We start from the raw sequence: 26918 nt of genomic DNA, 5'->3' as shown, positions 1-26918 counted from the left end.
AGGTGGGCGGGGCTTCACCTGGCAACGCCTCGTGTAACTACACAGTGTATGGGCGGTTATTGTTTGGCCACGCCCCCTCCCCGGCGAGACACCTCTTTCGCCCTTCAAGTGGGCGGGGCGTTGTGGGCCCACGCCCCCCCGTGAGCCTGGGCGGGTAGCGGTGGGTGGGGCTTCTCTTAACCACGCCTCCTCCCCCAGACGCCATCCCTTCGCGCCGAACAGGCGCGGGGCGGTGACAGGGGGACGTGGGCTTCTCATGGTCCCGCCCCCACCCCGCCGATGCGAAGCAATAGTGCGGTAAGGGCGCGAGGCAGTGCAGGGTGGGTGGGGTTTCGCATGGCCACGCCCTCACCACGGTCCGTTAGCGTGGAGCAGGGCTGTTTACACGTACGTGGGCGTGGCTTCGCTTAAGCACGCCCAACCGCTAGCGCGGAGGGGGCTGCGACTGGTGGGCTTGGCTTAGCTTGCCCACGCCCAACTGTTAGCCCTGACCGGTGCTGTGGTAGGTGGGCGGGGTCTCGCTTGACCACGCCCTCTCCGCAGGCCGTTGTCTCCAGTGGGAGAGGATTTAGGGTGTAGAGAGAGCAGTGCCTCCCTCAGGGCATGGTGGGAATTCCGGGAAAGAAAATAGAAGGACCAGGCTTCACTGAATCCCCACTTATAGGGCTTCTTCCCACAGGCTGAATGGGACTTTGAGCCTTCTGATCCACTGGGAGGTGTCCCTGCCCATGGCAAGGCCTGGAACTTGGTGGGCTTTGAGGTCCTTTCCAGCCCAACCCATTCCAGGACTGAATGGAAAGTCTATGCATGGAGAACTACAGTGTTTTACTCTGCAAATATGCTACAAGGCTTCACTGAATCCCCACTTTTAGGGCTTCTTCCCCTTGAGATAACATCTTGATCCCACGCAGCAGGAACCCGCCTTGAGGCTGGTTTGTCTTTTGGGGGGGCTTGTCAGGATTATTCTCAAAAGCAGTGTGCCCAGCAGGTTGAGGGAAGTGATTCTGCCCCTCTGTTCCTCTCTTTTGAGACTTCATCTGGAATACTGTGTCCAGTTCTGGAATCTTCAACATAAGAAGGAGATGGAGCTGTTGGAATGGATCCACAGGAGGCTACAAAGATGATCAGTGGGTTGGAGCACCTCCTGTACGAGGACAGGCTGAGAGAGTTGGGGTTGTTGGAGAAGAGAAGGCTCCGAGGAGATCTTATAGAGACCTTCTGGTACCTGAAGGGGCTCCAGGAAAGCTGGAGCTTTCATAAAGGCTTGTGGGGGTAGGATGAGGGGGAACGGGGATAAACTGGAGAGGGGCAGATTTAGACTGGACATAAGGAAGAATTTCTTCCCCATGAGAGTGGTGAGACATAGGAACAGGTTGCCCAGGGAAGCTGTGGCTGCCCCATCCGTGGAGGTGTTCAAGGCCAGGTTGGATGGGCCTTGGGCAGCCTGAGCCAGTGGGATGTCCCTGCCCATGGCGGGAGCGTGGCAACTAGATGATCTTGAAGGTCCCTTCCAACCCAAACTATTCTATGATTCTGAGGTTTTTCAAGAGACGCAGCAGCACCAGTGTGAGACAAGGAATTCCAGATTGACTGAAAAGCAGAAGCCTTCATTATTACCCAGAGAAAGACTTCGCCTCCACAAACACACCCAGCAAGCCTTGGGAATCAGAGGAGGGTTATTTGACAATGCTATCAAGCCTGAAAAATAACATTCAAGAGCAACATTATGGTGCAGTTTTATTTCTCTTATCAGTTCTGGCTCCCATCCTGACTGCACCGAGCCCCATCTATGACACCTTAGAAAATTGGTTTGAAAAAAATGTGATTTAACAGGTCCAGGACATGATGCATTGCTGAGATTCTGTTGAGCAATATTTTGGCATCTCAAATTCACATTTCAGGGGTTTTGTAGGCAGAATATCTCTGCTCTGCCCTGGGGAAGCCACACCTGGAGTCCTGTGTCCAGTTTTGGGCTCCCCAGATGGAGAAAGATCAGGAACTACTGGAAGGCATCCAGTAGAGGGGACTTGGAGCATTTCTGTTAGGCGGAGAGGCTGAGAGCCCTGGGTCTGTTCATCCTGGAGAAGACTGAGAGGGGATCTCATCAATGCTGATCCATGTCAAACGGGAAGGGGGCAGAAGGGTTCCAGGCTGTCCTCAGTGGTGCCCAGCGCCAGGATAAGGGGCACTGGGCACAGACAGGAACATAGGAAGTTCCACCTGAACACAAGGAAAAACTTCATTCCTGTGAGAGAAACGGATCCCTGGAACCAGCTGCCCAGAGAGGTTCTGGAATCGCCTTCCCTGGAGATATTCAAACCCATCCGGACATACTCCTGCACAATCTACTGGAGGTGACCTTGCTTTAGTAAGGAAGTTGGACCAAGCGAGCTCCAGAGGTACCTTCCAACCCCCACCACTCTGGAATTCTGTGATCAGTTTTATTAATAGCAGCGTCGTTTAACATTTAAGCACGAAACAGCAGGAGTTACACTGGATGGCAACATTTAAGATATTCCTTACAGCTTATAAAACATACAGAGAAATTTGTATTAGGGTTTAGCAGCCTTGGGACAAGGGTTACAGAGCAACAGCCTGGTCTTTCTGTAAGCTCCTCAAGTAAGGTTCTCAAACCCTGAAGGTGCTTGGCCTCAGCTTCCTTGTACACTGCAGCCAATGACAGCTCTTTCACATAATAGCAATTTTGGCATCTGTCCAGTGGAGATCAAATTAAATGGCCCATTAAGCACTTGAATACTATGAGAAAGAATAGATGCAAGGACAGGCGAGTTCAAGACCTGCTCAGGGTTTTGTTTGTTTTCTTTTCATAGAATGGCTTGGGTGGGAAGGGACCTCAAAGCCCATCCAGTTCCAACCCCCTGCCATGGGTAGGGACACCTCCGACTGCATCAGGGGACTGAAAGCCCCATCCAACCTGGCCTTGAACCTCTCCAGGGATGGGGCAGAAACCACTGCTCTGGGCAACGTGGGGCAGGGCCTCCCCACCCTCATAGAAAAACATTTCTTCCCAAGATCTCATCTCAATCTCCCCTCTTTCTGCTTAAAACAATTCCCCTCATCCTATCCCTACGCTCCCTGATAAAAGGCTCCTTTCCAGCTTTCCTGGAGCCCCTTTCAGTGCTGGAATGCTACTTTCACCGTTCCATGTCTGACTTCAGGCAGTTCGCAGGCAGGGAAGCTGAAGACAACTGAAGGCTTTCTTTGTTTTCACCCTTACTATGAACTGCTTTGTATTGCAGTGATCTTCCCTTAAGCCTGGGGTGGGTTTGGTTGGGACAGAAAGGGGCCGAGACCTTTCTTCTTCTCCTGGGGTGGTGGTCTCTGCGGTGCTGATGTAGTGCCCTTCCACAGCACTCGGAGCGGCCGGCAGCAACAGCACCTGCATCTGCTTCCCAAGGCTCAAAATCCCACATACAAATTGAATCCAGCTGGATTTGTAGTCAGTCCTTTAACTAAAGAGAAGGCTCCAGGGAGACCTTAGAGCAGTCATCCTGTGCTGAAAGGAGCCCTAGGAAAGGTGGGGAGGGCCTTTTGATGAGAGAGTGCAGGGAGAGGATGAGGGGGAAGGGGTTTAAATTGAAAGAGGGGAGATAGAGATGAGATCTTAGGGAGAAATGTTTTCCTGGGAGGATGTTGATGCCCTGGCCCAGGTTGCCCAGAGCAGCAGGGGCTGCCCCATCCCTGGAGGGGTTGGATGCAGGTTGGATGGTGCTTTCAGTCCCCTGATTCAGTGGGAGGTATCCCTGCCCGTGGCAGGTGGTTGGAATGAGATGGGCTTGGAGGTCTCTTCCAACCCAAACCATTCTGTGATTCTATGAAAATACCTACACATCCTGACATCTTTTGTCAGCTTTTTCCCTGTGCTCTCACTCAAAAGTCAGCCAGGGATACAGCAGGCACACAGTGGCACCTAGTGGCACCAGAGAAATCCCAGCTTCAAGCAGGAACACCAGTATTTCACCCATCTTTTTTCCCCTGCTCTCTTGAAAATGCTGCCTCTTTGTGAAATGAGCACAAATCCAGGCTTCAGACAAACTTGAATGTAAACGACCAAACTTTATTGAAGGTTTTGCATTTAGTAGGAGTGTTAAGAAAGCAGAATATTTTACACCTCAAGTACACTTAAGAGCTAATTCTTATGGGAATACAGTACAAAGAAAAGCTAATACAAAAGGGCATCCTCCTTCCCCTGTTCAAGATTGCATTATTTGTAAAATACATGAAATCAAGTTTAAAAAGGTACAAAGCTTCAATGTGAGCAATCAAAGTTTCACTGTTCACGTGGTTTTATTCCAGAGATATTTTGCAATGCAACAATTTCATAGCCATAATGAAAAGATTTATGGCAGCTTGGTACAAGTGGGATTTCAAAGTCATCAAAGGGCCTTAAAAATATTGTTTGCAGTTTAAAATTAATGATGAGCTTCAAGTAAAAAAAAACAAAACAAAGCAAAACCCCACTTCAAATGCATCTGGAATGCAGAAGTAATGTCCTGCAGGCTACTGTGAAACTGTTGACTTGTCCTCCCAGAGATCTCTTACTTAGCACAGCTTCTGGGTAAGCACTAAAATACCTGTGTTCCAGCAATGGGCACACTGCTCCGGGTGCACAAAATAAAGAGAGGAGGGAGTTTTTAATTTATCACAGGCAGTTTTGAGAAAGCAAAAAAAAAATCACATTGCACTCAGTTTTAAGATGCCACAGTTGTTGGATAGTAAGCACACAAATGTTTTCATTACTAAAAAAAACCAAAAAATCCCAGTTGTGCCCTTTACATGTATTAAAGTGCATTAAGTCACCATTTTTAAAGCAGGCCAGAAAGTCCCTTTGATATTGGTCCCTAAGCTCTGCAGTAGCATTTGTAGTGGTCAAGTAGTGTTTCACAGGAAGGCTGTGTGTTTCACACCACCGCTGAGACCACAGTGGGATTCCATAAATGATTAGTGAAGTACATATCGAAGCTCAAAAAGGATAAGACAGCAGGAGCAGAGAGCAGCTCTGCTCTCGTGCTGTGGACAGAGGTTGAAGCCATCCCACAGCCAGATACTCCTTCCCATGCACCTAAATAGACTCTTTGCAGGTGTCCAGAGTGTGGTTCCAGTTGAGATAATTTGTTGGATTCCCTTACTGTCGATGTGCAGTATAGCATCGCTTTCATGGAGGACAGATGTTTGTTAAAGCTAAAAACACCAATTCAAAAAGGCCAAGCACCTTGCAGCAAGTTTTCTAGTAAAAGGCCAATTTATTCTTCATCATCTTCTTCATAGTAACGATTCCTTTTGATCTGTTCTTCCACAGACAGATCTTCCATATCTTCACCCTCCCAGAAACCAACATCCTGGGATTTGCGATTCTGGTTAGGAGACAACTCCTTAGCAGTCACAACATCGGCTACGCTGGAATGTTTAGGAGAATTTGGTTCAAGGAATTCTTCATTTGGCATCTCCTGCTCTTCCATAGCGTGTTCTTCCTCGTCTGTCTCGGCATTTACCTGGCCATTTTCTACAAAGCTGTGCTCTACTGTTTTGCTACCAGATGATTCCTGTTCTTCCTCTACATTCTTCTCTTCAGCACTTTGGAAGTTCCTATTCTCAGACTTCCTTTCCTTTTGCTTTTTATCTACCACAGCCTCTCTCTCCAGTTCCTCACTTCTTTTCAACACATCTCTCTCTGCCTTAGAAGATGAATTCTCTGCTTTATGGCCTTTAACAGATATTGTTCTAAATGAGGCTGCTACTGTGAAGGGACGACTTCTTTCCTTCAGCGAGGAAGATCTTCTTAGCTTTTTGAGATCCAGATCCACATCCTCCTGCGGATCTGTCTTGGAAGTCTCTTCTTCCGGAGGCCATTTGGGTTTCAATACTTTGATGCCCTCATCCAAGGCACTTCCTTGGGTACTTTGGTCAGATGGAGGCGGCCAGGCAATCCTGAGCTTTTTTGTTTCTGCCGGTCTCTCTTCTCTTTCAGGTAAAGCTGAAGCCTTTGCTTCCATACTTGCTGCCAGAACTCCTACTTTTGCAATTGGAGCATCCTCTACTCCTGGGCTTTGTGGACTTTCTGCTGCATTTACATCATGGGCAGTTTTCTCTGGGGATTCTTCACATTCAGTTTTGCCTGTCCATAATTCCTTGTGCTGTTTGTGTCCAAAGCCTTCATCGTAATTGCCTTTAGATTTAAAGAGCTGATTGAAGTGAGGCTTGCAATAAATATTTCCTCGCAGAGATGCATATGTCCCAAGACTGTTCAGGGAAACACAAAGTCAAACGTTAGCATCTTGCATCTCAGCCACCAAAGCAGGTGTACATTTTAGTTATCTTACTAAACAGATCCAATTTCACTCTTCTAAAACGCTTAGAAAAGACAAGCTTATAATTCGCATGAGTCTGCCTGGCTCGCTGTTCTAACGTCAGGCACTCTCTACGAAGTTGAACATTATATTCATCCCCTCATAAAATTGCATTAAGAGTTTAAAACCAGGCTGCATCAAGTACAAAAGCCACTAGGAGAACTCTGTTTTACTGCTCCTCCGCAACTGGCTGGATTATGCTTGCCTTCAGCTCAGCTAAGCCTGAATATCATCTTACTCTGCAGCATTTCCTAGACAGCAGCCAAACGGAGCAGCGCGTTTACCTGAGTTTACTGTTGCAATAGGAGCAGCGGAAACAGCTGATGTGAAACACCTGCTGGTTGGCAAAGAGCCTTTCCATCGGGTACACAGTCTTCTGACACCCCACACAGGTTTCCTTCATCGGCAATTGAAACTTCTAGGGGGAAGAAGAGAAAGTGAGTTAACTGGAAAATGAATCATGTGAGGGGACTTGGCCGAGGTTCACATGCAGCTTCCAGAGCATGCAGAAAAATTACAGCTATTCTCTTTCTGCAACTCAGTGCTCATTAAGTTAGAATGGGTTTTGGTGGGCAGTGAGTAAGGGGGAGGCTACAGCAGGCCCGGAGGATTGTTGTGGCTTGACAGTGAGCCAGGATTTTTCCCCAGTGAATTCCACAGCTGAAGCACCATAAGTTGAGCAGTGGCTGAGAAGGGACCATGAAATACTAGAACTCATGTAGAACTTTAAGCCAGTTCCTAAACGCTGCCTAATCTATTCCTGCAACCTAAACCTCAGTTTTCCTTCATCAGAAAATGGAGAAGAATTCAGATAGATTACAGTCAGCACCACAATTAAATAAGTAGCACAGAAAAAGCGCTGAAGTGACCTCAAAATAAAAGGTAGAGGGTGGGAAGGGGGAAGGAGCAGAACCTTAACATGAAGGTTTGAAATTATCTGCTTTGGCTAAAAGCACTCCTCTCTTAAAGGGGAGGAAACGGACTCAGCATGGACTTTGTTTGTAAGATGTTCCAGTTCTGTTGCAAAGGAACTACACTCAGGTTTCAGAACACGCAGCCCTCAAAACTTAAAGAGAGCAGAGCTTTGCGGTTAAGCAGCTAAAATTGTTTAGGTACTCACTAAGAGAATTTCCTGAGAGTTCAGTGCAAGGGTAAACTGAAGCATGAAGGAGCCAAGTGCCTGTGCTGTATTGGCAACGGCTTTATGTTTTGTTTTCTGACAGCATCAAGGAAGCAAGTACCTTGCCCAGGAAAAAAGGTCACTTGATGCCGTTCACTTCTTGGAAATTAAGCTCAGCCAATAGTTAAAACACTTTAAAGGCAAAATTAAATGGCTTATAGTCAAAAAAATGGCACTCTCGGGCTGCGCATTTACCACAGCCGCTGTAGCAGCAGGGTCAGAGAGCGACGAGGCTCCAAACCGAGGGTCTACACAGCCACATTGGTACCGTAGCTGTTCTTTGACAATGAATTACCTGCTGCATAGTTAGTAAAAGAGAAAAATATGATGGCTCAAGAAAAAACAGGAAGGTCACAGGAAGACATAGTTACAGCAATTTATTTATAACAGACCAGAAACAATGGTTAGCAAGGAAAGTTACTCTATGTGGGGGACAGACTGTGGAAGACAGAGCCAGCTGAAGCCGCTTTGTCACAACCATAATGTTTGCTGCCAGTTTAATTCCAATTTAGTAGGTATTTCAATTTAGTTAAGGCATTGCTTGAGGTTACAGTAGATTAAAGTTCTAATTATGGTGACAGCTTGAGCAACACAAGTTCAAAGTTCTTTTTGAATAAAAAGCCCTCGAGCTGCCAAAACGGCACACGAATCCTGAACTTTGAGTGACTAAATGAAATCTCAAAACAGGAGAGTTTACCAATGCAAAGGAAGATCTCACCATCCTTGCTTTCCACAAGGAGCAAAGGCAGCAACAATCCGCTTGCCCATCCAAAAACAACTCTCCCCAACAGCTGAGTTTTGGAAGGGAATGTTATGGTGCTGGCACATGCTTTCGGCAATGCGCATCCCCATCCATGAGGAGGAACTTACTTGTACAACAAGGAGCCCTATGTCTCATGGAGAGGCATTTTGGGGTGTGAAGAGACAGAAACTTCTTTCCAGGCACACTACAAATAGGAGCTACAGGAGGAAGGTGAGGCCCAAGAAGTATAACAAGCTTGAGAGAAAGCTGAGAGTTGAGTTCACGGTAGGAGGGAAGCAGAAGGCGGGAGTAGAGGTTAGGAACCAAGAGCAGGAAACAGAAGCTGGAAGAGACAAATAGGAACCTCACATGAATAAACAGCATCTGGTTTTCTATCTGGGCAGTGCAGCATCTAAAGCAGCAACAAGGTAGAGGATTAAAGTGGTTCAAACAATATAAAGAGAGAGCAGAGAAGACCAGGACATGCAGCCCACCTGTAGCTTGTATGCTGTAATGGACTGAGATACACAGATGTTACACACAGCTGTAATTTCACCTACTGGCATTTAAACTCAGCACACTGGGAAGCTACATCTCACTGGTCTTAGCAAGGTCTGTGCTGCTTCTCTCCAAGATGGGGTACACAACAAAAGTACAGTTGCTCCCTCAGAAGTAAGCCAGGAAGCCTGTGGCAGCCCAGGGAACAGGCATCCTAAGTCCAGACAGCACACGTGACAAGAAAGTACAGCATGATCCAAACATTCAGCGTTGCCCTTTGTGCATCTAATAAGATTAGCAAATACGCTTCTCTCCAAGAAGTTCTCCATCTGTTGTGCTTCCAGTAAAGAAAATGGGACATTAAGGACTGGTTAATCATAACAACCAATTCAGCCTTTGTGGAGTCAGTGCTGCTGTGCCCTTACTGGACAGTTGCTACCAATTGCAGTCACCTTGGGAACAGCTGGAAGAGGAGGCTGGAAAGCCACGTCCCAACTTCCTGAATGCTCCGAGTATACGGAGCTCAGTGCCAGCCTCCAGGAGCGCAGGTTTTACAAGAGGCATAGACAAGCCCCAATACCATCCCCTGCTCAAGCCCCTTTTCCCACGCTGCAGAGAAACAGCCTGTGCCTCAGGGCCAGGCTGCTGTGACAGCAGCAGGGCAGCTCCCAGCAAGCCACTAATTCATCTTTGAAGACTTAGCAGTTTTGACATGCTTTCCATTCGAATTACAGTTCCCTCATCAGCACAGCCTGAAGAAGACAGGCCAGATATCGATACAGCTACTGCCAGACCCTTTGTGACCCCACAGGTTGTAGCAAAGCTTTTCAGTATTAAACACAGAAGTCAGTTGGGTTTAACAGTCACCAGTGTTTGAGAATAAATACCTGCCTTACCTTCACTGCTTTTGGCAGAGATGCGTCTGTCTGCCCAATTGGTTTAGAACCAAAGTTTTGCTGCTTCGTGCTGACCGGTTTCTGAACTTCTGTCTCGTTCTCCAAGTTTTGTCCAGCTAAGGGAGCAGAGGAAGAAGAAAACGCAATCACAATTACTTTAAAACCATGGAAACTCATGTTTATAAGACTGAACAGCAACTCTGCCAGCTGAGGCCTACCACGTTTTTTGCTGAGCATCTGCTATTAAACCTTTAGATCTCAATATTTAAACATGATCATCCTGCTTTTCCCATTTACCAGGACAGTTAAGTTGATACGTAATGGAAATCAACACATGGGGATCCAACATCCAACTTCCAGGAACTGTTCTTCATTTCTGCAAAGGGCACTAACAAGGACCTCAGCCTCCTGACAGGTACGGCAGCCGCCAGAGTTACGAGTTTAAGTCCAAATGGTGAGGAAGCTACACTTAAATGCGTTCAATAAGAGTAAAGAAGAGTTATAGGTGTCTTAGAATTACAGCTGCAAAGGAACTTCTAAACCTGAAAGAAATTCTTACAAGCTATGAGTTAGGCACAGGACACATTTATAGTACAAGAGAGGTTTTTATAGGGTCAAATTCATCATTTGACAGGACTGATTTCAGCATTCTACGCGTGACTAAGCAGAGTCGGTGCTTTTCCTCGGCCACATGCTTTACTCTGGCTGAAGCGGGAGAGCGTGTGCTTACCATTGCCATCCTCCAGAAGAGCAGAGTGGGAAGACAAGCTGTTCTCCCCTGCAGAACCCTGCAAGGGAACACGAGACACTGAGCACTTCTGACCTTCTGAAGCCTGAATAATGAGAGCCTGAGCAGCACAGCAGGCACTCTGGCACACTCAGCACTGGAACAGGAAGAGATTGGCCATGCTGAGCTACACTTAAAGGTACTTTAAGTTTTGTAAGGCACAAGGCAGAGTCTAACTGACTGCCAAGAGCATCTGTCCTCAGTACAAGGTAGACAACCACATAATTTCACAGCTCTGGCGATGTTCTGATCATCTGCTATAGTGTTCACACACACAAACATCATATTCCTGTTTTCCAAAAACACATGCAGCTTGTACACTGCTATTTATTAGCCTGCAGAAGTTCTCGTGATTGTCATCCGTGGACCTGCCTAGGTTTTCTTTCATAGAAATCTTTGACACCAAGCAGCACACGCTTATTGGGCATCCAGTGGCTCCCTCCAACCTTTGACAAACCTGTGACTGAAACACCCCAAAGACAGTGCTGAAAGAAGGAAGGAAGGAAGGAAGGAAGGAAGGAAGGAAGGAAGGAAGGAAGGAAGGAAGGAAGGAAGGAAGGAAGGAAGGAAGGAAGGAAGGAGGGAAGGAAGGAGGGAAGGAAGGAGGGAAGGAAGGAGGGAAGGAAGGAGGGAAGGAAGGAGGGAAGGAAGGAGGGAAGGAAGGAGGGAAGGAAGGAGGGAAGGAAGGAGGGAAGGAAGGAAGGAAGGAGGTAGGAAGGTAGGAAGGAAGGAAGGAAGGGAGGAAAGGAAGGAAGGAGGGAGGGAAGGAAGGAGGGAGGGACGGAAGGAAGGAAGGAAGGAGGGAGGGAAGGAAGGAAGGAAGGAGGGAAGGAAGGAAGGAGGGAAGGAAGGAAGGAAGGAAGGAGGGAGGGAAGGAAGGAGGGAGGGAAGGAAGGAGGGAGGGAAGGAAGGAGGGAGGGAAGGAAGGAGGGAGGGAAGGAAGGAGGGAGGGAAGGAAGGAGGGAGGGAAGGAAGGAGGGAGGGAAGGAGGGAGGGAGGGAAGGAGGGAGGGAGGGAAGGAGGGAAGGAGGGAAGGAGGGAAGGAGGGAAGGAGGGAAGGAGGGAAGGAGGGAAGGAGGGAAGGAGGGAAGGAGGGAAGGAGGGAAGGAGGGAAGGAAGGAAGGAAGGAAGGAAGGAAGGAAGGAAGGAAGGAAGGAAGGAAGGAAGGAAGGAAGGAAGGAAGGAAAGAAGGAAAGAAAGAAAGAAAGAAAGAAAGAAAGAAAGAAAGAAAGAAAGAAAGAAAGAAAGAAAGAAAGAAAGAAAGAACCCAGCTGAATTCTAAAAAAAAAAGCTCTTTTAGAACTGGAAGTCTGCCGTTCCTGGATTGTGACAATCACGCCCAAGCGTCTCCTGTTCATCCTCCTTCAAAAAACAGAGGCATATTTAAAAAAAACCAAACGTTTTTGAAAGGTTGGGTATAAACCAATTTCAGATACCACACATGTTGAAGATAAAGCTCTTAATGTGTATTTCTTGATTAAACCTGGCATTGCTGCTATTCAATCAAATAGTTGTAAGCAGCTACACTGTGAAACTGAAGTCCTGTAACAAGATTAACTGCAAATCATCACTAATTTACTTTAATGATTGAAAGGCCCATTGCAAGCAACTGAAGTTTGCAAATTAATGAGGTAATGAGGAAGCGAGTGACACACATTAACAAAAAAAAACCTCTGGTCTACTGAAAAACAGCCACATGAGTACACCAGGATGTGCATCTGCAAATTCTGTGGCTGTTATAGAGCCACACGTCTGGCTGCTAAATCCTTTGCAGATTTGGTGTGAAAAACAGAGGAGGTCAACAAAGTTCCTCCTGTTTTCCTTTTGCCAGAGAATTCCCGTTTCTGACTCTTACTGCTAGTAGTTTTAATTAGGCTCATTTCTGAGGTTTCTGAAGTCCTTTCTAAAGGACAATCCTGGCACTGAAACAATGGCGCTTTCAGTGCAGGTTCTTTCCTGCACCTGGGCACCTCAACAAGAAACTTCCCAGCTATGGCTGAATGCAAGAAATTGTCCTTAAATCCTCTGCTCCCCAGCAGTGATGTGCGCCGATTTTGCAGGTGTTTTCAATGAACTCACCTCCCACCAAAAAGCCACCCCGAGGGTTGAACGTGGAGCTGCTCAGCTGCCAGCCAGGAGCAGCTGAAAGCACCAGCCTGGCCCCTTGCCCACAGAGGCTGGAAAGCTCTGAAAGCCTCCTGGCATTAGGCTGCCACGTGCTCGGTATGGCTGCGATACACAGTACCCCGATTATTATCCAGCTACTTTCATCTCGCCTGCCGTTCCCAGTTTGGGATACAAATGCTCAAGCATGCTTTATCATCTCCGACTCATAGAGCAATTCAGTCTCGATTTACAGCTGAAGCTCAAATCCAGGAGCAAACCCATTCCCAGTTACCTTAACCAAAATGTAGCCACTAAATGCAGAAGAAACACTGATGAACTCCTTTTACTTGCATCACAGAAAGCTTCTCATTGGGGATGTTTTGTGGGTGGTTTCTTTTTCATTTTATTTAAAAGAAGCCCCGTGCAAGCCAAGCAAACACCTGTGAATCATCTTTTTCCGTTGAGGGAACATGACAGAAAAGTTTAGATACTGTAGAATCACAGAACCTCCTGAGTAGAAGAGACCCACTAGGATCATGGATTGAATCACAGAATCATGGAATGACATGACAAGTCTGCACAAACCCAACCACGTCTAGCAGGTACGGAATGGTAGGATTTTAATCATAGAGTGGTTTGGGTTGGAAGGGACTTTAAAGATCATCCAGTTCCACCCCTGTCATAGGCAGGGACACCTTTCACTGGATCGGTGGGCTCAAGGCCCGTCCAACCTTTCTTTGGACACTGGTTCATTGTGTCCAACTCCTGTCCCTGCAAAGGACAACCCCAACATTCACACCGTGTGTCTGAGGGCTTCATCATGATCAAAAATTAGTGGCAGATTACAAAAAAAAACCAAACCAAAAAGCCCCATAGAGCAAAAAGCCCACAAACTCATAGGAGGCTTCAGCCCCACCCAGCTACTGAAGCCACCAGAAAATACCCAAGGGTGACACTGAGGGATTTTGCCACACTGCAGGCACAGCACTGCTGAGAAGGCAGGGAAAGAAACGGAAGATTTGTCTCTAGATATTCTTTACAGCAGCTTAAAATTCTTCCACACAGACTTGCTGGCTTACAATTCAGATACAGTCTAAAATAATAATAATAAATGAGGAATTTAGCAGCAGGTAAATAATCCATAAATAATCCATATCCGCTCATATTCACAAGGAGCAAGTTAATCACAGAATCACAGAATCACCAGGTTGGAAAGGACCCATTGGATCATCGAGTCCAACCATTCCTAACACTCCCTAAACCATGTCCCTCAGCACTTCATCCACCCGTTCCTTAAACACCTCCAGGGAAGGCGACTCAACCCCCTCCCTGGGCAGCTGTTCCAGTGCCGATGACTCTTACTGTGAAGAATTTTTTTCTGATATCCAACCTGAACCTCCCCTGACGGAGCTTCAGGCCATTCCCTCTTGTCCTGTCCTCTGTCACTGGGGAGAAGAGGCCATCTTGTCCAATTTTCACTTAAAAATCTCAATCATCACCAGCATGAGCATCTTACCTTCTCCCCATGCTGATGGGAAACTGAATCCTCAGGACCTGGTGGCACGTTCTCCTTCTGCTCAGATCTGTAATGCTTGAGTTCACTCTCGCTGCCTTGAATCTCATTCTGTAAAATAAAGAACTTGAAAGCTGACCGGTTCTTTTCGTCTAGGAAAGTATTTGCTTTCTATTTGCAAATACTCTTTCTTAAACTCTTTCTTAAACTCTTTTCCAAGTATATACAGGGATAAAGTATATACATTGATATCTCTACAAAAAGATATAGAGTGAGAACTAAAGGGGCATAAAAATCTGTACAAACTTGGTAAGCAATACATACTAATGAAGAAAAAAGAAGGGGCTGTAGCATTTAACTGTGATCTCTGGAGGTAATGCCAGCATTTTCCCAAGCAACTCCCTTTCTCTACTCTCAGATTCCTGTTTAAAATCAGCTCTCGTTTCCCTGGCTCAATCCCCATCTTGCTTTTCCAGAAATGCTAACTTTTCATTTGAAGTTACATGTAGTTCAAAACAAGCACTGAAAAATACAGCTTGACATCACTGCAACCCCTACCCTTGCTTCAGTGCTAATTCTGTTATTCACTGAGGCTTTCTTCTTGACAAACCGACTTGGTTAGGATTTCCACAAGAGAATCTTTCAGACTTAAACAAAATCCAGTGAAACCTCGTGTTTCTTTCATTGCCACAGGATACAAGATAATTGGAGACAGACTCGTGCCTTTCACAAGGCATCTCCTCCATAACATGAAAGGGAAACAGCTGAATGCCAGCCTCAGCGTCTCACCAGATCTTGAAAACAAGTCTGCACAAACCCGACCACGTCTAACAGGTACGGAATGGTAGGATTTTAATCATAGAGTGCTTTAGGTTGGAAGGGACCTTAAAGATCATCCAGTTCCACCCCCTGCCATGGGCAGGGACAACTCCCACTGGATCCGGGGCTCCAAGCCCCATCCAACCTGGCCTGGAACCCCTCCAGGGATGGAGCAGCCACCACTGCTCTGGGCAGCCTGGGCCAGCACCTCCCCACCCTTACCCTTATTTTAAGGTATAGATCTCTAAAAATGCTGCCCATGGTCTCTCCCTCCCCTTCGTGCACCACTTGCAATGCACAAAAACCGCTTCTCCCCCTTTGCTCTACCCTTTGTAGCACAGCTGTGACAGGGTTTAAGTGAAGGGAAGTACAAATACCACACTACCATATCAAAAGAGCCCTGGCTTGCTTTGTCAGCAGGGAAGAAGCACATCCAAGAGTGTGGCTGCTGTTGGAACACAGTAGTACTGCAAACATTGGCCTCAGAAACCCTCGTTGACTCCATCTTACCGCCTGCCCTGTCCACGTGCCAGGCCATAACCAAAAGAGATTCTGCCAAAGGGGACACCCTGAGAGCATCAGGCTGGACTGATGCTCAAACCGAGAGCTTGGGGATCTGCAAACAGGAGTCTCGAGAGAAGCCTACGGTAAATCTCTACCATGAGGATGTAATTTAATGGATCAGCCACCACAAAATGGAAAAGGCAGTCTAGCAAACTGAATCCAGGAAAGAAACAGGATGCAGAAATCAGCAATTAGCAGTTAATCAGATTTGTTGCACCGGCTGCACTTACTTTCCATTCATGCAGTGAAGTTTACCCACACTGAATAGGAAATTCAGAAATCTGAGCTCAGAAGCTTGGTAGCGACTTTTGCTTCTCTACAAGGGCACCCAGAAATCACAGACTCCTTCAAAGCTTAGAACCATCACTTCCGGCTTTTATTTCCAGTGCAAGTTTCCCAACTTAAAACTGGGAAAACTTAAAGTCTATTCTCTTAAAATGTACTACTCTGGCTAATAAAGTCCTACTTAAGCAATAGAAGTTCCCCATGATTAAGCAAAATTATCAGGCAGTTCCAGATGTGCTTAAGCACTTTTTAAGAACAGCTTAGATCCTTGCAGTCTCTTCAGCTGCAGCACTTTACCAGGACTCATTAATTGCTCATCTCCTGATCAAATAGCCGCAAAATTCACAGGGGTTCATTCACTGCAAGAGTCTAATTGGATTCAGATAATGGGTGAAAAGACTTGAAGGAAGGTGAGAAGCAATAAGGAGGAAAACTGACTGGAGATACCAAAGCTGCAGACCAAGAGATTCAGGTTCTGTGCACTGGATGGCATTGAAAGTCACTCCCTTTTACCATGCCTCAGTTTCCCCTAGCTTACAGCTAACTTACAACACAGAATTGAGTTTGATTTTTTAACAACAAACATGCAGAAAGCTAGAGATATGCAGAAAGAGAAAGAATGCCAGCTATGGTTCAGAAGGACCTCAGCCAGGGTACCAGCGATTCATTCCTTTTTGCTTTCCACATGACTCCAGGAAGATGCAAACACTTATTTCTTCCTGCAGTAAAGGCACTTTTTCATGAGAAAGGACTCCTATGAGCACGAAGTTATTTTCAAAAGAAGATTGTGTTATCTTCAAAAGCCCGGTTTCTGTAAGATCTTCTTTCCAGTCCCAAGCTGGGACAAAAACTTCTCTTCTAGACAAGCCAAAGAACAAACTTACCACGACGGTGAGACCTGGGGAGCTGCCCTGCTTGGACACAGCTGCTTGATACTTTGCCAGCCTGTCCTTTATTGAAGTTTCTGCTAAGCGAGGCATGTCCAAGCTTCTCTTGGTCTCCATCTTCTCTGGGCTGAGCGCTGGACTGGTATCAACAAGATGTCCTGGAAAAAAGAACTACATGAATAAAGGGCAACCTTCTGGAACACCAGTAAATCTGTCTACAGAAAGATTTACAAATCCCATCCCCTCAACAATGGATCAGGGGCTCCAAGCCCCATCCAGCCTGGCCTGGAACACTTCCAGGGATGGGGCAGCCCCCACTGCTCTGGGCAACCTGGGCCAGGGCCTCTCCACCCTCATCATGAAGAATTTCTCCCTAATGTCTAATCTAAATCTTCCCCCTTGCAATTTAAAGCCATTCCCCCTCATCCTATCACTCCAGGCCTTTGTAAAAAGTCCTTCCCCAGCTTTCCTGGAGCCCCTTTCCGTACTGGAAGCTGCTTTAAGTTCTCTCTGGAGGCTTCTCTTTTCCAGGCTGAACAACCCTAACTCTCTCAGCCTGTCCTCACAGCAGAGGTGCTCCAGCCCTCGGATTGCCTCTGCGGCCTCCTCTGGACCTGTTCCAACAGTTCCATGTCCTCCTTATGTTGGGGTTTCCAGAACCAGACACAGGAGTCCAGGTGGGGTCTTAAGAGCAGAGTGGAGGCAGAGAATCCCCTCCCTCAAACCACTGGCAGCGCTTCTTTTGATGCGGCCCAGGATATGAATGGCAACAGCTTAATTGTTCAATAAAGAACGATAAAAATACGACCTTTCACTAGCGAGTACCCTTGAGTGACTAAAACCTTTTATGAATCATTAGGGTCCCTCTTAGGAACAAGAAACAAATGTGAGTTCTTGCCATTCTCTCCAGTGTTGCTCAAATAAGAACACAACACACATCAGTAGCGAGACAGAGTATTAGCCATAGCCTGAAAACATAAAAGACTGAACACTTTGTTAGAAAAGTCTCCAAACATATAAAAAAAATCCATAATTTGCTTAAGTCACAGGGCTGGCTGTGGTCACCCACGTCTGGACAAGGCAGGAGGGATGAGAATTAAAGCAAGAAAGAAGAAGGCCTCCTGCCTCATCTGTTCACTGCTTTCTACGTCAGTCTGAGTAGAACTAGTTCTAGCATTGTCCTAGGGACAGAATGGGTTCCATTCCTTAGCTTGCTGGTTATTTTATACACCTGGGTTTAAGAGGATACTGGTTTAAAATTCACAGCAAGACTTAATTCATTCAATGCGATGCTCGCACGGACGTTACAGATGGGAGATGGCTGCGCCTCCTGCAATTTCTGAAAGGCAAAGGGATTTCTAGCATTTTTTTACAAAGTCGGTTTATTTTATAAACTAAAAAAAAAAAAACCCACCAAAACCAAACCACAAGCCATGAGGTTTACTGACCTGATGCGCCGTGGCTCTTTTCTCCTTGGCCAACATCAATGTCCTCTGAAGAGAGGCTATTTTCAGAAATCCTCCAGCTGCCTGCTACCTTCCTCTGCTCCCTGGGGACCTGCTGGAGATACGACCCACCCATCATCCACCCAGACCAGCGACGGTTGTCCCCGATAAGCCGTTAAGATGCACAGGTGTCACTAGCAAATCTGCTTTACTGGAATAAACAAGTCGAGCAGGTGACATCTTATTTAACCAACATAAAGTTTGATCACAGCATACCTGACCCCTCTGGCACCTACAAAAACACTTTCGAAAAGAGGTTGGTAGATGCCCCAAGCCTCAATATATTTGTTGAAAAGTCAGAGAGCCACAAAGATCAGGTTTTCATGTAATTACCACCGCAAATACAAAACTTTGGTTGAGAATTTTGCATTTCATACGATTTCTTTTGAATTTAATGTTCAAGAGCATTTTATGGAGATTTAAAAAAAAAAAAAACAGAAAAAGTATGAAAGGGATAAGTTATCAAAAACTGGCATTGATTTTCAGCTACAGAAAGCAGCATAAATATGGTTGTAACAAAAGTTAGCTGAAGTTACTTATTGGTACCAAATTATAGGATGGATTGGGTTGGAAATGACCTCAAAGCCCATCCAGTTCCAACCCCTGCCATGGGCAGGGACACCTCCCACTGGATCAGGGGCTCCAAGTTCCGTCCAACCTGGCCTGGAACCCCTCCAGGGATGGGGCAGCCCCCACTGCTCTGGGCAACCTGGGCCAGGGCCTCCCCACCCTTATCGTAAAGAATTTCTCCCTGATGTCTAATCTAAATCTTCTCCCTGCCAATTTAAAGCCATTCTCCCTCATCCTATCACTCCATGCCTTTGTAAAAAGTCCTTCCCCAGCTTTCTTGTAGCTCCCTTCAGGTACTGGAAGCTGCTGTAAGGTCTTCCCAGAGCATTCTCTTCTCCAAGCTGTTGAACCCCAACTCTCCCAGCCTGGTCCCTTAGCAGAGGTGCTCCAGCCTCTGGATCATCTCCACGGACCCGTTCCATCTCCTTCTTATGCTAGGGATTCCAGAACTGGAAACAACCCTCCAGTTATGGTCTCACAAGAACAGAGAAGAGAGGAAGAATCCCTTCCCTCACCCTGCTAGCCGCACTTCTTTTGATGTAGCCCAGGATACAGTTGACCTTCTGGGCCAATTCCCTAATTAGGTCTGATAGGGCTGAAGCTTAAGCAGTAGAGTGCTATATTCTCAGCTTGCCAGGATAATCGCTATCTGTAAGGCTGCGGCACTGGACAGGGCGCTTGTAGCACCAACACACCGACGCTCTGGCTGGCTCAATCCAATTCCACACCCATTTGTTGAGACCAACTCCCCCAAAATCTAACAAGCAAGAAAAGAAACTGTGAATAGAAAGTTCAGCAGCCGTGATAAACGCTCGTGAAGCGCAGGGTTTCATTTGATTTCATCAAGATCGGATGTTTTCACAGCTGAAAGTCAACCTTCAACTACAGGAAGGCAATAGATCTCTGTTCCATCCCTAGGAAGAGTTAAATCAGAGAGACAGCTGAAAAGTAAGGTTGAGGCTACTGCAAGGAAAAAGGCAGGTTTGGCAAGATGCTCCAACCAGACATTCCGCCTACCCATCCCCCACCAACCTTCTTATTTGCTGGTCACCAAACCAAAGGAAATTCCACGGTTTTAATGTAACAGAACTGCCTGGTAAGACAATCCCTGTGAAAAATCCGCCTGCTTTGGCATACAAACCAGCCACTTCACCAGGAAAGGAAAAGGCAGCTGGAAAACCTCTTTTTCCATTAGCATGGGAAATATTTTCTATTTCTGTGGTTTAAGATTTTGGTAACTTTTCTTACTGGAAAAGAGCTTTGCTGTGACAAGTCTTTTCCATCCCGGAGTGTGCTGATAGGTTCAGGTTGGGAGCGTCTGCACGCTTGTGAGGACTTGCAGATTCCTCACTGTGCAAATGATCCCGAGATGACTCTGACTCAGTCTGTGTCTCCTTTAACGTCACCGTAAGCCCACCCATCCCAGGCTCTTACGACTCAGGAATTCATCATTTAAAGGGTCTGGCTTTTGACTGGTACACAAAGATGATCCTTACAGGCAGAATACACTTGAAGACAAGATACTTCAATGATGCAGAAGAGAAAACACATTTATAAGCCCACTTGAAACTCCTATTTTAACACTGCCCTGGCTTTGGGTTTGTTTCTTTAAGAAAGCCCCACAAGCATTTTCTTGCACAGAGCAGGAGCGACAAAGCTAAAACGGAAAAGAATGAATTTGCAATATAGACATACAGGACGTTTTACCGGCAGAGTGCACAAGGAAGCTTTCAATACTCGAGAAACAAAGGTAAATCAAGTAATTGAGACCCCGCATCTGGGATTCCAACCTCACCGAAAGAAGCCATTAGCACTCTCCAGCAGAAAGAAAGTTAGAAATAGACATTGGAAACTTGCTTGGTTTGCCTCTTCTCATTCTCTGCTTCAGAATCTCATTTCCATCTATTTTCCCTCTAGGCTTTCTCCAGTCATACCACGCTGAACCGCTATTGCGTTGAGAAGTAAAAGCATTCTCAATTATAACTGGAATTAACTATTAAACAAATTAAACCTCTAAATAAGAGTTGGCAAAAGGGCAAATGTGTTGCCAAACAGTTATGATATGCGTCCAGTCAGCGCCACCAACAGGAATTCCCCGATCAGGGTTCAACACCTCATCTAGATGGATTCCTTCCAAGGAACCAAACCCTCCATGTTTTCACCAGCAGTGAAGGATTCAATGCTCATCAGAAACAGACTCTTCTGCTCGACTTGGCAGGACCTTGGTGAAGGCTGGCGAGTTCCACCTATGAGCAAAGAGCTTTCAACTGCAGCAGAAGGTCAGTTCCCAGAGGTTGCCATCTCCTGACCAGCTAAACCAGACTGAGTTAACGAGTACTCCAGCTGTCAACTGAATTGCCTCCACAGTCCTGTGAGCTCCTCTCCTCTCCACCACCTCAGACATCTACGGGTACTACAACTTCACCTAAAGAACATCTTAAGCCTGGAGAAGAGAAGGCTCCGGAGAGACCTTAGAGCAGCTTCCAATACTGAAAGGGGCTCCAGGAAAGCTGGGGAGAGGCTCTGGATCAGGGACTGCAGGGAGAGGATGAGGGGAGGATAGTTTTAAGCTGAAAGAGGGGAGATTTAGATTAGATATTAGAAAGCAATGTTTTCCTTGTGAGGGTGGTGAGGCACTGGCATATCCAGAGATGGCATGGATGCTCCTTCCCTGGAACTAAAACTTACAAAATCAATGTTGCGTAGGTTTTATATTAACCAGTTTATATTGGGGGGAAAAAAAGCAGAGTAATAGGGAAGAAAATAAAAGGGAAGGTGAGGGACTTTGCCATTACAATCAACGGATCGACCACAAGCGATGGGGTGATTTGGGCTGATGGAAGGTCACACCTTTCATGGGAAGGAATCCCCAGCTCTCAAGTTCATGCCCATGTTGCTCAGTTCCCTTTACAGCTCTGGCTGGGCCACAGTTCCCGCACCACAGCTTCTGCTACTGGCAAAATGAGATAAAATATTCACGTCTGGAAAGCCTCAAGAGTCAAAAGACAAAGGAGGTGAGTACAGAGGCACCGCGAACAGAGGTAACGGCATTTCACCTGGGGCACATAGAGCTGTTGGGCAGAAGACCAAACCGAAGCTACATTTATTTCAGTCCATACCGACTGTGCCACGTGTGCCCCTGCAATAGAAGGTTGGCTACACGGGACAGTAAGTTTAGCACTAAAGGAAAAACACAAGCCAGCCTGGAGACAATTTTATAAGAAGCATTGTAGGTCCCCTTGCTCTTTCTTTTCTTCTGACCTTCCTTGTGTTTGCTTTCGCTGTCACTTACAGGAATAAGTGACGGTCCAACTGGATGATCTTAGAGGTCTTTTCCAACCTTAATGATTCTGTGATTCCATAAGAATTCTTTGAACTCAATAAGAGACATGAAATTCAGCCTTTAATCAACACTGACCTAGCTCAGAGCCCCTGCCCCAAATGCCGTTAGAGCATTTTTTCCTTGAAGAAGCAATAAATCAGATCTGCTTTGTACCCAAACGGCCAAAGAGAGAGCACAATTTGAGTGAATAAATGAATGAACTAGGAGGTTTTGCTTATAACCCTGAAAATGAGAATAGGTTTGTTTAGAGCGAGTGACCGAGTCAGGAAATCCAGGCTCTAATCTGGATTCTTGCCACAGAAAGGCACTGGGCAAGTCATTTCATCCTTACTGCCACAGACTTGTACAGATGTTTTCCCAGCAAAACTGACAGCACCTACACCTAAAGGCCAAAGTAAATGCCAAGGGAAACGGCCACCCCTCTGCTGCAGCCTTGCTTGCACTTAAACCAGACAGAGCTCAGGAAAACCACCCGTGGAAGAGGCAACTGCCAAACCGACACCATCGCCGCAGCTGCTTCCTACCTTCGTGGGAAAGGTCTGAGTCCCCACAGCACTTAAGTACTGTCATCGGATATGACTGCATGACACCAACCCTGCTCCTCAGATCAATTCCCAGAACCAGAAATCTTACAGTTGTGCTCTCCGATGACAAAGACACCCTCCTGTATGCTAAAACTTTAGAGCGCCTTGTGCCTTCTCCCTTCTCCAACTAAAGAGTGACCAGATGAACCGAGAATCAGAACATAATCTGAACCGAACCTGAACGGTTTCACACCTTTACATGGTATTTTCTGCGTTCAATCGGTTTTCAACAATATTCAAATTACTAAGCTTGACAGAAACATCGGATCCAGTCTCAGCCGGCTCCAAAACAATCTATTCTCCAGGCTGAGATAAAGTTACTCAGAGCCTATCGGCAAAATGGTACTTTCCTGTGGAATTCGGGCTGATTAATCCCACAGCGAGAGTTCAGAGAAGTGCTGTCAGGAGATCCCCTCCGCCCTTTCGATGGGTGGGATACAGGCAGCTCCAGCAGGGATGACAAAGGCTACAAAAATCTAAATTGGGAAATTACTGCCTACAGACCCAAAACTCACTGTAACACAGAGGAGCTCCTCGGAAGCCCTTAACTGTTACATATTCAAACAACTTTTGTACAAAAACGTGTTTGTTTTCCTGCAAGAAAACCACGCACGGTAAAACAAAGCCAGAAGTCCAGGAAACTATGAGAAAACTGGAAAATCCACCCGCATCAAGGCCTCTGGACTGTGTTGCAAGTCCCCAACATATGCAACTCATTTTCTCGTTTGGCAATTCTCCCTTGGGACACGCAGCCTGTGCTCCACATGCCGGATCAGATTTCATGAGCAGTCCTAGGAAAATGCAAGCCTTGTGCATTTGCAAGTCAAAACTGGCGAAAAGCAGGGCTTTGGCAGCTTCTACGCTTGGTTTTCCCCGTGAGGGGTTTTTTTTTTTCCCCCCCCTCCCTGATAAGAAACATTGGTTAAGATACAAAGATGAGAGAACAGCAAGGAAGGGACGCGAGTATTTCACAGTACATCCAGATATCTGTCTCTCCACAGATGATGCGCATATGTGATTCACGCACTGATTCGTACATAAAACCCTTCTGAACTCTGGCAATGCTCCTACCCCAACTGCAACCACCTCAGATTGCCCAGCTCACTTCAAGCAGTTACCTTGTCTTATATATATATATATATAAAAAAATATACACATATATATTTATGCAATTCACATAACTCATCTTAATCTTCAGACAAGCTATAAACAATCCCAACTTGCTTTAAAAAAAGAAATCTTAATATATTCCATACTGATTTTTGTCCATTAACTCGTACCTTTTCACGAGCAAATTCACTTTACGCCTCCCATGGGCACTCACAAACAGCCCCAGCTCCGAGCACCGCACACATTCGCGCAGCTGAAAGAAGTTATTTGCACCAGAAACGCTATGTTTCCACCAAAAAACAATGGATACAACTACTTGCAGAGTCAATAGTTGGGAGCCACTCCCTCTCAGGACTTGTCCCCATGCCGGAGAGGCAACAGAGTTTTTGTTCCTCTCGAGGTTTGAAGGGATGGATCCTTACCTTGCTTGGAGTGGCTTCGCCCCTTTCAAACATCATCTTGAGCTTGTTTAGCGGGATGTTGTATTTCTCAATCTTCCCCGAAGAGTCTGTGTTCTCGCTGACTTCGGGCTTCTCCACCTCTCTTGGACCGTTTTCCATTCTGCCACTCTCCGGTGAACGGCTTCGAAGCTTCCCGCTGTCCCTCGCGGGACACTGCAGTTGGACAGAGGTGCCCGAAGGGACGCTGACCTCTGGGCTCTGCTCTGTGTCCTGGGATGAAGCGGAGCTACCGGCTTTGTGCCCAACCTCAGCACAGCTGCTGCGTTGCGTTTCCTTCCAAGCCCCTGTTCCCAGCACTGGATTCTCCCACTTCTTCTTTAGCACACTCAGATTTCCCCTTATAAAATGGGGAGGAAGAGTTTCTGCGGTCTACAAAGAAGAAGTTAATTCCAGTTAGACGCGTGGTGAAGCATTAAAGTGCTTCCTTTCTAAGGGAAAGGAAGTTAAAGGCTCAATCCTGAGCTCTTCACTCCTTCAGCCAGCTGTGAATAGTTACAACTGTGCCGCATGGAGAAAGCATCCAGGATAGGGAAGGAAGGAGGGGGGGAGAAGAGAAAAAGTCAGGAGCTGCAGCAGGAAGTGAGCAAACAGGATGGCCTTATAAGGGAAAAGGGAGTCGAGCCCTAATGAGTTAAATGACAGACAAAAGGCTTGAATCCACATTTGAAGGGAAAGGAACCAACATCCAGACAAGGGTCTCCAGTCCCAGAACAGGCAGACGATGGCAACAGAGGAGAAGGCTGGGGCGCCAGATGTGGTCGTGTCTTCCAGCTGGGGCAGGAGACAATGATCCCCCCCAGCCTTCCCAAGAGCTCCAGAGCAGCTTTCAGAAACCACCGCTCCTTGGGAGTTCTGGATCTCCACTATCGCTTCCCAGCAGCATTTGAACCACAAGAGATCCCCCCATCTGGTATTTTACAGGTTAAGGCTCCAGCTGAGCACCAACAGCAAACGTCTTTTTGCTCCCATTTATAAATACCCGATCACATGCGGGAATTTTCCCTCTGTTTCCCCCACCACACAGAAAGCTCCCAGCAGGATGCACGCACACAAGTCACGGGCACTGCTCACCACTGCGGGTTCGATGGCGATACCTGGCGCAGCAGCCCTCCTCCCACATGAGTGCTTTCCAGAGGAGTTCCCTCTCCCCAGATCAACAAACCAGCCCCGGTTTGACTCACTCCCAGCTAATTCCTGCTGCCACTGCATTTCTGCTGTCTCTCCCTTACAGAGACCACTGTGTATCCAACTCACAGCAAGTGGAACAGGTCTGCAAGGCTTAAAGGAATTAAACAGGATTAGCAGCTATATTCAGGTTTAAGTCTCTCACCCTATTACTCCGCTGGTCACATTTTGAACGCCGCTTTGCAAATTAACTTGAATCCACCTAGACTTCCACAGGGATGAGCTTGCTCACTGATTGTGCCTAAAGCAAAGTACTGAAGCTACAAGGCATATGTTGTAAAGTGGTGGAAGCACTTGAAAGGGCAGGGCAGGTTTCCAGAGGAACATTTCTGGGCATCACTTGACTGTTCCCTGATCCCAGAAGCCATGAAGAACGTTTAAGACTGGAGGGTTATTTTCAGAATGCTTATTTTATCACACCTCTGTTCCAAAGGTAAAAAGAACAACATCCCAAGCATAGAATCATAGGATGGGTTGGGTTGGAAGGGACCTCAAAGCCCATCCAGTTCCACCCCCTGCCATGGGCAGGGACACCTCCCATGGGATCAGGGGCTCCAAGTTCCGTCCAACCTGGCCTGGAACCCCTCCAGGGATGGGGCAACTACCACTGCTCTGGGCAACCTGGGTCAGTGCTCCCCACCCTTATCACAGAGGATTCATGTCTAACCTAAATCTTCCCCCTTCCAATCTAAAGCCATTCCCCCTCATCCTATCACTCCATGTCCCTCCCCAGCTTTCCTGGAGCCCCTTTCAGCACTGGAAGCCGCTCTAAGATCTCCCTGGATCCTTCTCTTCTCCCAGGCTGAACAACTCCAACTCTCTCAGCGTGGCCTCATAGCACGAAAGAGGTGAAGGCAGCGTGGTCTAACCCAGACTCACTGACACATCCTGAAAATACTGCCTCTTTTTAAAGTAAAATCAAACTGCACATATGCTCATAGAGCCACCTGCAAATTCAGTCCCTGGTATTGCAGCCTGGGTCCCTGACCCCAAAACAGAAAGCACAGCTGACAGAAGGGAACGCGAGGCTATAACAGCCAAAAAAAGGATGGGGCTCTCCCTCATCCGGGGGCATTTTGAACACCATGAGCCACTCCAGAGTGGATCCTACAGCTATCTCAGGGACAGCGTTGGATTTCAGGCAGGCTGGGAGCTTCTTCGAAGCAGGCTTTTAAATTTAGTTAAGATAGGGAGAGGCACCATACAACGCCCTCCGGCTAGGAATGTGAAGGTGGGTGGATATTCATGGGTTGTGGTTAACTCGTTTTGCCTTTTGCTTAGGAGCAAATTGGTCCTTCAACGCATGGCTCTGGGCAAGGCACTTGGTTTTCTTTCCTTTCATTGCCACTGCGAAAGTTAGGGGGAAGGAGGCAAAAGCAAAGTCTATGCTTAAGGCAAGTGCTCGTTAGGACACATGGCAGCAACCTGGATATTCCAAAAATCCACTGTCACAGCAACATCGCCTGTAGGCAATATGTCCCAATTGCAGGCTGGTGCTTCTTACCTGGGAAACAA

The 26918-nt window shown here is 46.8% G+C and overlaps 1 protein-coding gene across 3 annotated transcripts in view; it reads right to left on the bottom strand.

The window, feature by feature from the left end:
- Nucleotides 1–4072: 4072 nt before the first annotated feature.
- The window catches only part of LIMA1 (LIM domain and actin binding 1), a 30123-nt gene continuing 7277 nt past the window's right edge, over nt 4073–26918 (bottom strand). Inside the window, exons 1-9 of one of the 3 annotated variants that reach the window (XM_054051518.1) lie at nt 25290–26903; nt 24180–24587; nt 18094–18205; nt 16643–16803; nt 14094–14201; nt 10415–10472; nt 9685–9800; nt 6653–6786; nt 4073–6261 (exon numbers count right to left, since the gene is read on the bottom strand). In XM_054051518.1, the coding sequence (XP_053907493.1) occupies nt 5265–6261; nt 6653–6786; nt 9685–9800; nt 10415–10472; nt 14094–14201; nt 16643–16803; nt 18094–18205; nt 24180–24587; nt 25290–25427 (2232 nt within the window). In that variant the 5' untranslated portion in view covers nt 25428–26903 and the 3' untranslated portion in view covers nt 4073–5264. Of the gene's footprint in view, nt 6262–6652; nt 6787–9684; nt 9801–10414; nt 10473–14093; nt 14202–16642; nt 16804–18093; nt 18206–24179; nt 24588–25289; nt 26904–26918 lie in introns of those variants that run through there. The other 2 variants (XM_054051516.1, XM_054051517.1) reach the window with 2 other exon arrangements.

The sequence above is a fragment of the Cuculus canorus genome, chromosome 29, assembly GCF_017976375.1.
Source record: "Cuculus canorus isolate bCucCan1 chromosome 29, bCucCan1.pri, whole genome shotgun sequence".
Classification (NCBI taxonomy): Eukaryota; Metazoa; Chordata; class Aves; order Cuculiformes; family Cuculidae; genus Cuculus; species Cuculus canorus.
Note: the sequence above shows the minus strand (reverse complement) of the source record. Positions and strands in the feature narration are given on the sequence as shown.